The 16936-nt window shown below is 41.0% G+C and overlaps 1 protein-coding gene across 2 annotated transcripts in view; it reads left to right on the top strand.

The window, feature by feature from the left end:
* The window catches only part of Rasef (RAS and EF-hand domain containing), a 78830-nt gene that overhangs the window by 27053 nt on the left and 34841 nt on the right, over window positions 1-16936 (top strand). For both annotated transcript variants that reach the window (XM_070035822.1, XM_070035821.1), the window contains exons 2-6: window positions 1331-1477; window positions 5883-5973; window positions 11747-11842; window positions 15066-15143; window positions 16319-16434. In XM_070035822.1, the coding sequence (XP_069891923.1) occupies window positions 1331-1477; window positions 5883-5973; window positions 11747-11842; window positions 15066-15143; window positions 16319-16434 (528 nt within the window). The remainder of the gene's footprint in view (window positions 1-1330; window positions 1478-5882; window positions 5974-11746; window positions 11843-15065; window positions 15144-16318; window positions 16435-16936) is intronic.

Below are 16936 nucleotides of genomic sequence, written 5' to 3'. Positions count from 1 at the left end.
GTGCACACACACGTGCACACACACACTCACACACAGTGAGTTCCTTCACACACACACACACACAGAGTTCCTTCACACACACACTCACACACAATGAGTTCCTTCACACACACTGACACTCATACATACTCACACTCACACACGCACACACACTCACATACTGACACAAACACATGTGCACACACACGTGCACACACACACTCACACACAGTGAGTTCCTTCACACACACACACAGAGTTCCTTCACACACACACTCACACACAATGAGTTCCTTCACACACACTGACACTCATACACACTCACACTCATACACGCTCACACACTCACATACTGACACAAACACACACACAGAGTTCCTTCACACACACACTCACACACAATGAGTTCCTTCACACACACTGACACACACACACTGACACTCACACACGCACACACACTCACATACTGACACACACACACGTGCACACACACACTCACACACAGTGAGTTCCTTCACACACACACACACAATGAGTTCCTTCACACACACTGACACTCATACACACTCACACTCACACACGCACACACTCACATACTGACACTCACACACGTGCACACACACACACACACAGTGAGTTCCTTCACACACACACAGAGTTCCTTCACACACACACTCACACACAATGAGTTCCTTCACACACACTGACACTCATACACACTCACACTCACACACGCACACAAACTCACATACTGACACACACACGTGCACACACACCCAGAGTTCCTTCACACACATACACACACACAGTGAGTTCCTTTACACACACACTGACACACTCACTGACACTCATATACACACACACTCACACACACTCACACATACACTCACATACCCACACTCACACCCCCCACACACATAGTGGAATTGTGTCTCAAGAGGACACACACACTCACATACTGACACACACATACACACACTGACACCCTCACTCACACACACATACACTCACACACACTGACACCCTCACAACACACTGACACACTCACACACACACTCACACACATACACTCACACACTCACACTCTCTCACACACTCTCTCTCTCACACACACACACACACACACAATGAGTTCCTTCTTTCCCAACTGCCCTTTCAGGTTTGTTATCTTCTAATGTGGAGAACAAAGCGCCGGCTCAGGCTATCTGCTATCTTTATTCCAGATCATGCTATTGCTGTTTGTATGCTTCCTGTTTTTTCAGTTATGTTTCTCTTCCTCAGAAGTGTTCTGCAGATTTGCTGTTGTATTATTTTCATTGATTTAATTTTGATTTTTTTTTTTTTTTTGTAGAAAAGAACAAGTTAGTACCCTGTATCTAAACATTAACCTCGTGGAGCCACGGCTGATCCAGTCTTACGAACACGTGATAAAGAACTTCATTCGTGAGATTCAGTTTCAGAGTGCAGAGATGGAACACCTGGCCATTGCAGTGAAGAGGTACTGAGGCCTTGCCTTGCCTTTTCCTTTCCTCTTCCTCCTCCTCCTCCTCCTTTTCCTCCTCTTCTTCCTCTTCCTCCTCCTCCTCTTCCTCCTCCTCCTCTTCCTCCTCCTCCTCTTCCTCCTCCTCCTCTTCCTCCTCCTCCTCTTCCTCCTCCTCTTCCTCCTCCTCTTCCTCCTCCTCCTCTTCCTCCTCCTCCTCTTCCTCCTCCTCCTCTTCCTCCTCTTCCTCCTCCTCTTCCTCCTCCTTCTTCTCTTCCCCCTTCTCTTCCCCCTTCTCCTCCTCCTCTTCCTCCTCCTCCTCCTCCTCCTCTTCCTCCTCCTCTTCCTCTTCCTCCTCCTCTTCCTTTTTCTCCTCTTCCTCCTCCTTCTCCTCCTCCTCCTCCTTCTTCTCCTCCTCCTCCTTCTCTTCCTCCTCCTCCTTCTCCTCATCCTTCTCCTTCTCCTTCTCCTTCTTCTCCTCCTCCTCTTCCTCCTTCTCCTTCTCCTTCTCCTCCTCTTCCTCCTTCTCCTCCTCCTCTTCCTCCTTCTTCTCCTCTTCCTCCTCCTCTTCTTCTTCTTCCTCCTCCTCCTCCTCTTTGTCCTCCTCCTCCTCCTTTTCTTCCTTCCTTCCTCCTCCTCCTCCTTCTTCAAAGGGTTACCACTTAGCAACTCATCTTGATCAGCACTGCGTCTTGATTGACATCATCACTTTCATCATTCTCCCCCATCCCTCTCAACCTGACTCTTTCTAAATGGTGCCTAGGGGTGTTTTACCTTATTCTCTGACCTGAGTGGCAAGTGGACTGGATTATATCACTTTACTCTATAAGAGGACTTCCCCAGCCTCAGAAATCTAGAATGGCTCTACACTGAGCCAGCAAAGGGTAAGTTGCCTCAGGAAGTAATTTCTAGGATTAGCCAATAATCTGTTATTGTAATCTTATTATATCAGCTCTTTAGGACTAATAGTTTCATATAAAGCAATTTGGAGATTGAGCCTATATCTAGCCACTTGGAACATGCAAGACTCCATGTGAACTTCACCTAATCATGTATGGGTGTGGGTAGCCTAATCATGTATAAGTATGAGTAGCCTAATCATGTATGGGTACGAAAGCCTGCAGGCAGGTTGTTTACTTTTCATGAGTCCATTTCTGCATCTGCAAAATGAGAATGGAAAAACACATAATGTTAAGTGAAGTAAGTCAGGCTTAGAGAAATAAAAGACACATTTTTTTTCTCACATGTGGAAGTTAGATCTAAATTATAAATATATAGGTAAATAGCAGGGTCATATGCATACATTCACAAACATACTAAAGTACGGTATATGCAGGGGGGATTCCAATGGTCTAATTCCCTTCAACAACTCCCTTACAGTTTGACAAAATGAATATCAGGAAGCTGGAACTTGTGGTGTGTATGTTGCAGGACTGAGGTCACTAGGAGGTGGGTAGACCATAACAGTCAAGGTACATATGTGAAAATGGAACCAGGTGAGTTGAGATGAGTGGAGTCGAGAGGTACGGGAGAATGATAAAGAGGTGACTTTTCTCCAGATGCATTGTAGTCACAGCTGACATGTTGAATTGAAACACTTCTGTACAACTACTTAAAAACAATAATAATAACAGCAACAACAACAATAAGAAGAAGACAGGGCACTGGTGGCTCATGTCTTTAATCCTATCTGAAGTCTGAGAATTGTGGTTCAAAGCAAGGCCAGGCAAGACAGTCCTTGAGACTCTTACTGCCAATGAACCACTAAAAAACCAGAAGTGGAGTTGTGGCTCAAGTGGTAGAGTGCTAGTCTTAAGGGAAAGAGTTCAGGCCCCAAGTCTGACACCAAAAAGAAAAAAAAGAATGAAAAAAGAAAACACATGCTCAGGATGCTGAGACCCAGTGCCTACCACGGGCAGAGCTGCATGTACCAGCTACACGTGGTGCCCAGGAGTTCTGCCTTCCCCTCTGCTGATCTTGTCACCTGGCCACACACTGCTTAAACTCTCACTACAACACAGACAAGTCATCTAGGCCATAAGTGGCTTACATAGGAGAGCATCTTGATGTTAATAGCCTACCACTGGAAAGAAGGAATTTATATGTGTTACAGTTTAAGCATTAGCATCTTTGTTCCCTAGAAAGGTCTTACTCTTTTAGCATACACTGGGAAACGGAGGACATCTTACTAGGATGCTTTTGCCCTACAGGTACTTCCTGCTGCAAGTGATCTACCTGCAGCTGCTCCCACCCCCCAGCCGCTGCCTAGAACCTTGATAGGTTGCTGCCCTGCCTCCCTGTAGGCAGGGATGGGGGCAGATGATATGGGCAGGTGGTGGCTACAGGCCTGTCACCTTTTTGTTTTCCTGCACTTAGTGCTGATACTATGTGCTTGAGCCTCTGGAGTAGCTAAAAGGAATTATAGTGTAGAAGAGAAAATAATTTAAGACTGTGATGCTTTCTTATAATAACTAGAGTCAAGGATAAGTTGAACTATTCATCGGCAGTTATTGAAGAACAGTTTCACACTGTTTCAGACTCTGCTTTTCTACCTCAGAGTTGCCTTCTAGTGGGTGTTGTCAAAGGTCCAAATTCTGCAGGGCATTTTGAGGTGTGGCCCAGAGGCCCGAAGTTGGCTTCCTTTGAGGTATGACAGGTACACACCCATACTGATTGTGCAGGCTCTCTGCTGAGTGTCTAGTAAGCAGGCAGACTCACAGTCACAGGTACATATGCAGACACATCCAGAGATGTGTGTCAGATGGCCCTTCTAGAGACAGTTGTTTATATTCTCATGGTCGGCCAGGCTGCTTTCTCACGGTATACTGGGCCTATCAGAATCTGTTGAAGGTCAGCGATCTCTCCGCCTTGGTCTGCGCTCTCATGGGGCGTGGGGGTGGTGGTGGGTCCAGATGCAGACTTGATCTTCAGCTTAGAGTCTTCTAAAGGCACTTTTTTCACTATTTGAAAACTGTCCCCTGCATTCTTAGCTAAAGACCATCCACCCTCGCCTCTGCTACTGACTGAGGGAGGACTCAGTCTTTCTGGTGGATAAGTACCCGTTTAGAATGATTCCCAGTAACCTGGGTGATGGTAGGCAGTCTGAGTGTAGTAGGCATATTCTCTAGTGATTAGAAATTATGGAAGATGGGAGGACATATGCTAAGAGAAAAGATATGTTGCTAGGCAAATGCTGCATCATTATGGGCTACTCTGATTCCCCCCTCCCCCCCCCCCCCCATTCTTGGAAATGAAAAAGGTAGAGAGAAAACTCAGGCGCTGTCTCAGATGTTTGAGACTGGATAGCTAGAAGGATTGGTTAAATGGTGAGCTGGAAGGAAACAGGAACAGAAAATGGTAATTTTACTAAAAAATTTAAGGTTTTATTTACCTCATAGTATTTCTTTGGTGTTCCATACAGACATTAAATTAATACATAAACAATTTGTGTTGTAAAAGGGTAAATTAAAAAAAAGCAATGGTATAGGAGCAATAAAGTGGTATAGCAGGAAACAAACTGGAAGATGGAGGTCTTACATTTAAGCTCCATCTTTGGTCTTCTATTATTGACAGTATGTTGTCACGGTTTAAGTGAATTGACTTATACCTTAGGATAGCTGCTTTCCAGTTGCTTCTAATGTAGTCATAGACAGGTATATACAAATTGGATATGTATCTCAGAGAACAAAAGAATATATATAAGATTTATATATATTTGTACATGTATTATATTTTACATGTACTATATAATGTATTATATAGTATTGTTATACTATATAGCATATATATACACACACACACATATATATACACACATATATGTAAAGTTTTAATTTGAAACCTCAACTAGGAAAAAGTGACAAGAGTCTCTATACTACACAATTACTAGTAAAATATAACAGTCCTGAAATCTCTCACACCAAAGTTTTTCCATTTCTTTGTCAAGTTAGATATTCTGTCTCCTCAAGATCTGATTTATTCATTGCATGAGGGTTGGAAATGAGTGCAGAAATCTCTTGTCTTCCTTCTAACTGTTGTGAGGTGTATGGAATAAAATTTTGAAATGATGTCGAACCTTTTTTTTTTTTTTTGTCATGAAATGCTTCACCCCGAGCCTGAGGTACAATTGTACCTCTGTCATGGAAGCAAAAGGACTTCCAGGATTAATTACTGAGAATCTCCCAGTGACTTGGTATTTTGAGCTATTCTGGTTTAATATCATTTAATATTTTATTTTTTAATATCTACTTCTATTATCATTTTATATCCACATGGTCAAATTGCCAGTCCTACTTCATTATTTGGAAGGAATAGGGCATAGTAGTTGGAATGGTGTATTGTTCCTCATTTGAAGTTGATCCGCTTCAGTTTCTCTTTAAGTGTCCAAGTATTCCTGTAACAGGTAGTCTCTTTTGAATTTCAGAGCCCAAGACCAGGCAGCCCTGCAGCTGAGTGAGTTGGAAGAGGAAATGGATCAGAGGATTCAAGCAGCAGAGCACAAGACCCGGAAGGATGTGAGTGTCTGGATTGTCCACGCACACAGGTCCTGTGGATTGGCTTTTAGGACAGGGCTCTGGGTATTCCTCTCCATGCCAGGCTGTGGGAACCCCAAGCCTGGGCTCTATAAGGCTCCCACCCAAGGGTTCTGACCTGTGGTATTTCTGGGGAATGAGGAAGGGGAACTAGATGTTGTAATCACTAACTCCATGAAGTTGGTGAGTTTCAGATAATGACAGTTGCAGTCAAGAAACACGTGTGATGTACAGTGACAGGTGGGAGCCAAGGGCCTCACCGGGAGGATGTGTGACCGGGGGAGCAGAGGAGCTGGTGCAGCCTGACAGGAGAATGTGGCTGGGGGAAGCAAAAAGAATTGAGGAAGGCAGGTGTGGTGGTACCTTCTGGTAATCCCAGCTTTTAGGAGGCTGAGGTGGTGAGAGCTCAACTTTGAAGTCAGCCTGGGCTGTCTAGTGAGACCCCGCTACGAGCAAATAAACAAATCCCCAAAAGTAAAGTAAAGGGAAAGTCAGCACGCCAGTTTGGGTCCTACGGCCAGCTGAGCAGCTTTGGCACTGGGAGGAAATGTATTTGCCAGCCACCTAGCACCGAGTACCCACCTCACCTCTTAAACTTGGTGCTCGGGGATAACACATCCTGGCTTACTGACGGTTCTCCCTGACTTCTGGAAGTCATGGTGGCTCCCCTCAAACTCCTCTGGGCATTTACCTCCCCCCTCCCCCGCCCCACACACAGTCCAGTGCCATCGCTGCTCACGGCTCTGCTTTTACCCCAGCTGGTTCCTTTACCTTGGTGATGGCTGCCCACGTCCTTCCCTCACGCCTCCAGCCCTCCCTTAGATCTCTAGCCACAGTCAACTCTTCTTGACCCCAATTGGACAGAACATTCATGATGTTTCATTCTCATGACACATGGAATATATGCTGTCTTGTCAGTTAGTTATTTTTTTAAACAACAGCTTTATGGAGGTATCATACATGTCATCTTCTCAGCAAGGTCACGGATAGTGCCATCTGCCGTAGGTGTTGTCTCCTGTCTCATGCTATGCCTTCCTTTGTCCCTCTTTACCAGGCAATTACTGCTCTGGGGTTTTTTTTTTTTGGTCCTATCCATTATTTTGAAGCTTCTAGAATTATATATTAATGGAATCTTACAATATGTCTTGTCTGGCTTTTTCTACTAGGCATAATTATTTTGTGCATTGATAATCATTCATGTCATAGCCAAGTAATAGTTCACTGGTGGATGTACCACCATGGTGCATGCACTCATGTGTTGAAGGACAACTGAGTTATGTCCCAACGGTACAGTGAATCTTCATGTACTAGAATTTATGTAGGCATACGTATGTTTTATTTCTCTTGATTGAATTCCTAGAGTGGGATGGTTCCACCATCTGTGGAAATATGATTGCGTTTGAGAGACTCTGTCACACTGTGTTGGGAATCTTTCATGTTCTTTTATGTCATGTGTATATCATCTTTAAAAAAATTTGTATACAGTTTTTAGGACTTGCTATCTGTCATGTAATTTATTTTTAAAATTGTTCTTATATAGCTGGACAAAGGGGTTTTACTCCAGCATGTCAGCTTGTGAGTTCCATGCCTCTTGATCATTTCCATCATTTCCTCACATCTCTCTCAACCCTGCCAACCCCTTCAAGTGACCTGGTTTCATTTTCACATATGCATTTTCACGTATGCACATTGAATATTATATTACAGATATATTCGCCCACCCTGCCCCTTCTCTGTTCATCAGCCCTCCCTCCCCAGTCCTCACTCCCATAACACATGCTTACACTTCCTGATATTTACTTTGTTATATTGTTCAGTTGTTCAAAGAAGTCACACCATTAAAATCCTCCCCCTCGTGTACCATGCATTAGTTAACATGTTGTGTATATGACCCTGTGTATGTTTTCAGGTACATTTATGATTTAGAATCTAACTTCCACATAAGAGATAAAGCATGTATCTCTGAGCTTGACTTACTTCACTAAACATATTTTTCCCCAGGTCCATCCATTTCCCTGTTAATGACATAATAATGATATAATGACATAATCCATCTCCCTGATAGATATGTAAAGTTACATTGCATATGTGTGTGTCTTCTTTGGACTTATGTCTGCTCATTTAAAAAATTAAGTTGTTCTTTCATTACTGAGTTTGAAGGTATCTTTATATATTCTAAATATAAATCTTGTTTCAGGCACCTAATCTAAATAATATTTTGCCCAAATAAATCTTTTCCTTCTCCTAACAATCTTTTGAAGAGTAGCAAATTTTAATGTTGATGAAGTCCAAATAATTTGTCTTTCCTTTTTATGGTTCATGTTACGGTATTTTATTTTAAAACCTTTCATTAAGACAAGGTCCCAGAAGTTTTCTCTAATTTTTTCCTTTGGTAAGTTTTATACTCAAGTTCCATTTTCTGTATGGTGCAAGGTATGGACTGTTCTTTTTCTTTCTCTTCTGCTTGTGATGTTGTTTTGTTTTGTTTTAATACCATATGCTGGGAACATTATTCATTTTCCACTGAACTGCCTTTTCTTTTTGTCCAAAAGAAGCCATCTGGATTTTGGGTGTTTTTATCTAGATTCTAGATTCTGTTGTATATGTTGATTTGTTAGTATTTCATTGTGTTGGTGCCTATTGCTTTATAATAGCCCCTGAAGTCATGTATTCATTTTACATTTTGCTTTTTATTCAAAGTTGGTTTGATTGTTTCCTTAATTTCATAAAATCATCTTATAATTCAAAAAAAACAAATGCCTGCTGAGGATTTGTTTATATTTCTCATCTGAAGATCAATGCGGGAGAATATTGAATACTTTGATCTATAAAAGTGAGTCACTTACCCATTCATGATGTTGTGATGTCTCTTTGCTTTCTCCCAGCAATATTTTATAGTATTCGGTGCACAGGTCTTACTTTGTATTTTCAGATTATTCCCAAGTATGTCACATTTTGCTGCTATTAGAATGTTTGTTTCAAATTCTCATTGTTTTTAATGACTGCATAGAAATACATTGGGCATGTGTGTATTGATCTTGACTTCTTTAGTGTTGTCACATTGCTTAGACTCGATGGCTTTTGATTTTCTAGGTTGATTGTGATGTAATTTTTGAATAAAGGCAGTTTTACTTCCTTTCTAATCTAGATAGCAACTTTGTTTTCTTACCTTTTTGCACTGTCTAGAAGTGATAACAAACCATCCTGTATGTATTCAGGCTTCAGCCTTCAGTGTAGTATTAGTGGTGTGTTGTTCATAGATGACTTTAATCAGGTTGAAGAGTTTCCTTCCTTCCTTCTTTCCTTCCTTCCTTCTTTCCTACCTTCCTTCTTCCTCCCTCCCTCCCTCCCTCCCTCCCTCCCTCCCTCCTTCCTTGCTTTCGTTTTTGTTGGTTGTGGGGCATGAACTCAGGGCCTGGGTGCTATCCCTGAGCTTTTTCTACTCAAGGCTAGCACTTTACCACTTTGAGCCATAGCACCACTTCCTGTTTTCTGGTGTTTAATTGGAGGTAAGAGTCTCACAGATTTTCCTGCCTGGGCTGGTTTTGAATGGCAGTCCTTAGATCTCAGGTATAGGCGTGAGCTACTGGTGCCAGGTTTGGCGTTTTTTAATCAGCAGTAGGTTGGATTTTGTTGTGTTTTTATGTGTCTATTGAAATGATCATACATTTTTTTTAGGATTAATGTGGGGAATTCCACTGATCAGCCTGAGTATTTAACAAATTTGTAGTCGAGATTAAACCTCAAATGTTTCAATTGTTTATGATACATTATTGTTTTATCTTTTTAATTCCATTTGCTAAATGTTATCGATCATATTCTCACCAATGTTAATAGGAAACGTTAGGTGGTAGTTTTCTTTTATTAAATTAAATTTTATTGTAGAGATGGTGTACAGAGAGATTATAGTTATGCAGCAAGGCAGTAAGTACATTTCTTTTTGCATGGTGTTACCTCCTCTTCCATTTCTTCAACTTTCCCCTCCTAGGTTGCAGTTGTCTTCTAATGCTTTCCTGTGATGTTGGTGTCAGCTGTGTCGGTCTCACAGGATGAACTGTGAAGTGCACCATGCATTTCGGTTTTCTGGAAGCATGTGAAGAGCTGATTGAAAGGAACTGCCGCCCTTTCTTACCTGCACTCCTGTGCTAATCTCCTGTATGACCTGCAGGATCTACCCGATGCCGATTAGGAATGAAATGAACTTTCCTTAGTGAGCTCTGAGTAGGATACTTTAAAACCATATGTTGTTGTGTTAGAGCTTGTGGCTGTGGGCCCAGTGGAGACACTTACAGTACTTGCAGGTTGATTTGAGCCAGGTGGCCTGCCTGAATTCACAGCTAATTGGGAGGCCTTGTGTCTTCATCCACCTGTGAAATAGGCAGGGTTTCTGCCTCAGTGAGAAGTCTGGAGGAATTTATGATTGCTGCTTTTTAAAAAGTTATCATTGCTCTTCTGTGAAGGCACATCACATAGATCGTTTAATTTACATGGATCATTTAATTTTTATGGGATATTTAGTGTCCTCGAATTACTTAATTTGTATGGGTTATTTAATTTGTATGGGTTATTTAATTTATATAGATTCGAGTGATTTAATTTACTTGAATTACTTAATTCTCACAATAATCTGATAAGAAAATGGAGATATAAATTTAGCAAGTTGCCTTAACTTGACAGCCAATAAGTGGGTAAAGACACTTGAATGCCTGGGGTATTCGGATGTGGGATCATGACCCCGCAGGATCCTTGCCCACAACTCAGACTAGTTTGTTTTACACTTCTCTGTGTTTCTTTCTCTTTAGTGTAATTTTCTGAAATTATCTGTCTGCCTGTCCATCTGTCTCTGCGTGTTGATTCTACCTTCCTTTAGAAGGCACAAGGTCATCTTGTGCATTGTTCCTCAATCTGCATGTCCTGTCGCCTAGAACTATTCTTAGCATGTGGTAGGTTATTAGTGAATATTAGCACACTGACTTTTATTAGTTACAAATAGAAAGCTATGTCAATAGTGAACAAAGGCCATAAAACAACATAATATCTCTTGTTAAGAGAAAAAAGAAGTTTAGAAATGGTTTAGTCCATGAATGTCAGCCTCTGCAGCCTTCTGGTCTGTCTTGTTGCCATTGAAGGGACACACTGAGTGTGGGAAACACTCGTGTCATGTGCTTCACAGTGGTGTCATGGCCAACAGCGGGCCATGTGTCCTGCAGCACTCCCATTGTCGCTGTGATGTATGGCCATCTTAGAATAAGAACACTGCAGTGTTGGCACAAGGACTGAATCGCCCAGCGACACATTTCTCAAGCCTGGTTTCAGGCGACTTATAACTCTGCCAGCCTCTGTGGCAGAATTTGGCAATAGGAAAACAGGTGCACCCACTGCTCTTGACTGGAGCGTATAACTGTGCCGTACCTTTTCATCAATTATGACATAATTAAGTCACTAATTAATTGGCATGTGGTAGCCCCTTCTTAGACTATAATAGTCTTCATTTCACTCCAAGGAGATAAGTGTCTAGTGGGATTCTGCAGTTCCTCCATGTTTACAGGTTTCAGTTCCAGACCTGAGGCTCACCTAAAACTGTCTTTTGCCCCCTTTGTCGTTCTTGCTCCCATTCCCTGGGTAGGAGAATCGTGGTCAGCTCAGTTTGATATTAAAAAAAGTTTCTCCCTATGGGATTTTAAAGGATATTTATTGTAAGGCTGTTTATTTTAAATAGGCTGAACCTATTTAAATCAGCATTTTCTTCTTTTAGGAAAAACGCAAAGCTGAGGAAGCCCTCAGTGACCTCAGACGTCAGTACGAAACAGAAGTAGGGGACTTGCAAGTGACCATTAAAAAACTGAAGAAGGTATGGGGTGCTGACCAGACTACTAGGGTAAACCTCAGCATCTTGTGTGCTATGGATGACCAAAACCATCTGAAATAATATTAGAGCGGAAGTGGGCATTGTAGAGTCAAATGGACTCTTTTGCAACTGTGTGTGTGTGTGTGTGTGCGTGTGCGTGCATGTGCGTGCGTGTGCGTGCGTGTGCGTGCGTGTGCGTGCACATGCACATGCACATGTACACTCCAGTATTGGGACTTGAACTCAGGGCCTCTTACTCTCACTTGACTTTTTCACTAAAGCCTGGAACTTTACCACTTGAGCCACAACTCTACTTCTAGATTTTTGTTGGCTGTTTAATGGGAGAGAAGTATCTCATAGATTTTCCTGCTCAGGCTGTCTTTGAACTGCAATCCTCAGATCTCAGCCAGGAGGCTGAATAGCTAGGATTACAGGCATGAGCCACTGGTGCCTGGCTAAAACTTTGTCTTTTAAGAGCCTCTGAGTTCCTTTATTAATTGCTGTCACTTCTTACAGTTCTAGTAATGATTGCTTATGGTTCGAACCATCACTTTTTAAATCCCACTTTGCTTTCCTTAGTCTTCACTCACTAAATGCCCTTAGGTCCCCTTTGTTTAGTGGACCACTTGTTCCATGAGAGTGAAGTATTATCTTCCTTGCCAGTGAACTCTGTGTCCCTACCTCTAGCTTAGTGCAAGGTGTGGAACTGGTATTCCATGAACGTCTGTTAAGTGAATTGAATGTTGATCTTCTAAGGACAAAGTTCCAACCTGATCATCAAGAGGTAAAAACTTGGTTGGAACATGAACCACATATGATTGGGCTTTTCCTTTTTCTCGACTTGGTTCTAACAAGCAGGGCCCATTCCACACCGTGATCTGCTGGCAGATTTGACCAGAGTCTCTGAAGAGGAGCAGAGGGCAAGGGCGAGATGTGTCGCCTTTGCTGGTTTTCATGGTGTAAAGACTCCCACCATTACTGAGTTCAAGTGGGCAAGTTGCCATCACTTTCATAACTAAAGTTTTCATAACTAATGCATATAGTTAATGTGAAACAGAGAACAACATAATAGTGACAATTATCTGTAGTTTGTAATCTGCCTAAACCTCAGATAATGAAGAATTCTCCTCTGTTGCCTTATGTCTATTTTTCAAATGTCATTAGACCATCTTACTATAGTTGTGTTACAAAATTAATGGGCAGTCTTCTCATTATGCCAGATCATAAATTCTTCATTAATTTCTATGGCATTTCAGGTCGATAAGAGAATGTATGCAACAAAGTATGCTTGTTCATAGCATGTGAAAACCTCAAACAGTGAGACCAAGCATGTTTGAGTCACGTGACAGGGCCTGAGTTCTCACTGACAACTGTTTGTTCCCTGTTATCGGGACAGTTCCCTTCATCTTGTTGACCCCTGTGAAATGGGATTCATCTGTCCTGTCTAATTTTTTTTTTTTCTTTTGCTCAAAGCTAACGCTCTACCTCTTTGAGTCATGGCTCCCTTTCTGGTTTTCTGGTGGTTAACTGAAGATAAGAGTCTCATAGTCTTTTCTGTCTGGGCTGGCTTTGAATCGTGATCCTCAGATCTCATTCTCCTGAATAGCTAGGATTACCAGGTCCTGGCCTTCCTAATCTTAATAACTGATATTTTATTGGCTTTGAAGATAGTTAAGTATCTTTATTTATTTTTATTTTTATTTTTGGTGGTACTGGAATTTGAACTCAGGACCTTATTCTTGGTAGGTAAGAGCTCTACCAGTTGAGCCCCTGCTCCCCTCCCCTCCCCCCTCCCCCGCCCGCCTTTTTAAATTCATTTTTCAAATAGGGTCTTTTCATTTTTTCCCAAGGCCTTTCTCAGACCATGATCCTCTGTAGCTATCACAGACATGTACCACCATACCTAGCATCTTATTGAGATGGGTTCACATAAACTTTCTCCTCCAAGGCTAGCCTTGAGCTTTGATCCATCTCTCATGTATCTGGAATTATAGGAACAAGCCACTGTGTCTGCCTTCCTTTTCATCACTAAAAACAGTTGAATACTAAACTTTTTTCTGAGGGTGATCCAGAGGGATTCAAAGCCTCCTACCTCCTGGTAAGTGATAGAGGTGTCTTAATTTGCTGTTAGTGCCTTTCCATTTATACCAAACTTCCTGCCTGCCTGATGCGCTTATGTGAAACAGCAAAATAATCACATGACAGGATAGTGAAGATTGAATAAAATTGTAGGACAGTTTACAGATCCATTCTGATTGCTACTAACCTCACTTTGATTCTAGGAAACTTATATTTTGCCTATAATTTTTCTTCTCTGAAGTCAGAATGAATCTTAAAATAAATTAGTTTTCTCAGCCACTGTACCATCTAGAAAGATGAAGAAACGCCATAGCTATCAGATTTGATGATATGTGGGATTCATTTTTATCAATGTACTAACACTGGACAGATTGACGCCCACCCATCTCCACAGTTCTGGAATGTGTGCTTTTGGTAGGGTTGTCGTTCGTTTTTGTTCTTTATACTATAGATGCTGCTGAACTAGTTTTGTCCATTAATGCTATTGAGTCAACTTGCAAGCAGAGATCATATAGGCTCGTGTGTGTGTGTGTGTGTGTGTGTGTGTGTGTGTGTTTCTTGCTTCTGGGATGCTTATATGTTGTTGATTGTAATCATTTCATAAGTGAACTTACCATGAAGAAATATAGTTGAGTCTTACTCTACTCTGCTCTTAAGAAAATCTTACACTGTAGTAAGGGAGTAAGACTTTCCAAAATAATAAAGATAAAAAGTGTTAAGTGCACAGAAGTAAGAATGAATGTTCATCTCACATGTAGCAAAACTGAACAAAGCAAAACTGGGGTGCTTCTATTTTTTATTATCTTTAAGCAGTTGTACGAAAGTTTTTTAGTTCCCCATGTCAGTTTATGAGTGCAATGTGTCTTATCAGTGCTCCTTTTCACCATCCCCCTCAGCTCTCCCAGCTGGTTGCTTTATAGTTGGATAGTTTCCCAAAGTCTTTTTTCCATTTTTCCCATGTCCAGTAAAACCTCATTTGCAAATGCTTGAAACAAATACATTCTTATGTGGATTTAATGTTATTTAGTATCTTAGAAAGTTGAAAATCATTAACCTTTAGAATTTCCATGTCTGCACTCAAGTACATTCTAGAACTTGTCCAAAGCATTTCAAAATGAGTTAGTAAATAACTTGTTTACTTTTTCAGCTTGAAGAGCAATCCAAACATATAAGTCAAAAGGAAGATGTGGCAGCATTAAAAAAACAAATTTATGATTTATCAATGGTAAGAATCACCTTCTGACTTAAAGGAATAAATTTCCATCTAGACAACATACACACAGCTATGCTTTATTTCAGTGTTCCAGGAATAGAGCTTAAAGAAAAAATGATTCTGCATTAGAGAAATTCCTCAAAATATTTGTAAGCAAAGATATTATATGTGAAGCTTTTCCCCTCCACAAGATGAATGGCGTGATTTCCTTTTAAGGCAATAAAGACTTGGTGTTTCAACCCTACCTAGCATTGCTACGCTATTTGTATAACACCTACGCTGGTCTGTCCCCTGCTTTGGAACATAATGGTATCATTGCCCTGTTCCACTTCCATTCCCCCTCTCCCCTTTTTACCACTTCTGTTTTGCTTACTATATCTTCATTTAGTTATTTGCTGTAGAAATTGGTGATGTATTTTCTGCCTTTTTCATTACTCAATTTTCTTTAGGTTGATTTCAGATTGACTCTAAAATTGGAGAATGTTTTCTCCATTATGGCACTTAAATATTTTCAGTGCCGTCAACCTAAGGCACTCTCACTAGGCTCCACCTCTTAAAAGTTCCAGGTCACCTCTACAGCTCCTCGCTGGGGTCAGGGTGTCCGGTGCCCGAGCCGGCGTGGAACGCACTGAAGTCATGTATAAACCAGAACAGCTGCCTTTCCCTGCCTCCCCTCCCTTGGGTTTCCATCGTTCAGAAGTAGGTTTAGTACTTGACAGCGAGGGGCGCCTCTCTATCCCTTCCATCCTTGTTGGTGTGTTTCAGATTAAGGAGATTTCAGACGGGAAGAACGACAACTTTGTGAACGAGAAGCTTCCAGTTGTTTTTGAAGAAAAAATATAGACATTTCCTAATGACATTAGTTTAAAGTTAGGAGATATGAAACTCGTCATTGTAGTCATTACCGATACAGTTAAGTAAATCAGGTGTTCAAACATTTGGTTTCAGCTAATTTGCCAGTAATATCTTAAAGTACATGATATTGTAGTTGGGTAACAGATATCCAGTATTTAAAACAAAGAACAGCTTTGAGGATTTGGATTTTGATATGTTAACAATTTATTATTGAATAGACAATTAGTTCTTTAAATGTCAAGATTGTAGAACCGGAGAAGCATACACCTTGCTACACTTTTTACCATGAGTAAGAAACTGAATTTAATGCCTGCGGTGTTCCTATCCTCTAGGAAAATCAGAAAGTTAAGAAAGAACTTTTGGAAGCACAGACAAACATAACCTTTCTTCAGAGTGAACTAGATGCTTTGAAAAGTGATTATGCCGACCAGAGTCTGAATTCCGAAAGGTATGAGATTTTATGTTTTATTGTTTTAGTTTCGGTGCAGTATTTAGGAATTAGCTACAAATGAAGGTTGGTGAGGCAGTAAGAAAGGGTTACTCGGTACTGTTGCGAATATGTTCCTTACTGGCGAGGATTGTACCAATGACAGATTTCCTAGTTTGTGGGTCTCTGCGGTATTGTTAAAAGGCAAATTAAATGTTTTAATTATTATCCTACTTAAGACAATGGAAGGCTTTGAAAGTTGGATTAAGGTGGAGCTAGCTGGAATAGGTCAAGAACAAATGCCTAGGTAGCAGTCCCTGCCTAAAATATGATGGGATTCTCTTGTGAGTTTTGCTATATATTAGTAACAATATAGAGTTTAATGCACAAACATGCATTTATATGTTAACAGATATGATATATGCATGGGTACTTATATAGGTTTAATAACTACAGTCCTTTTACTGGTGTAGTTGGAGAAAATGTTCTTTGTAAATTTTAATCAGAATTACATTCTTATAAT

The sequence above is a fragment of the Dipodomys merriami genome, unplaced genomic scaffold, assembly GCF_024711535.1.
Source record: "Dipodomys merriami isolate MVZ:Mamm:240054 unplaced genomic scaffold, mDipMer1.0.p SCAF_26, whole genome shotgun sequence".
Classification (NCBI taxonomy): domain Eukaryota; kingdom Metazoa; phylum Chordata; class Mammalia; order Rodentia; family Heteromyidae; genus Dipodomys; species Dipodomys merriami.
Note: the sequence above shows the minus strand (reverse complement) of the source record. Positions and strands in the feature narration are given on the sequence as shown.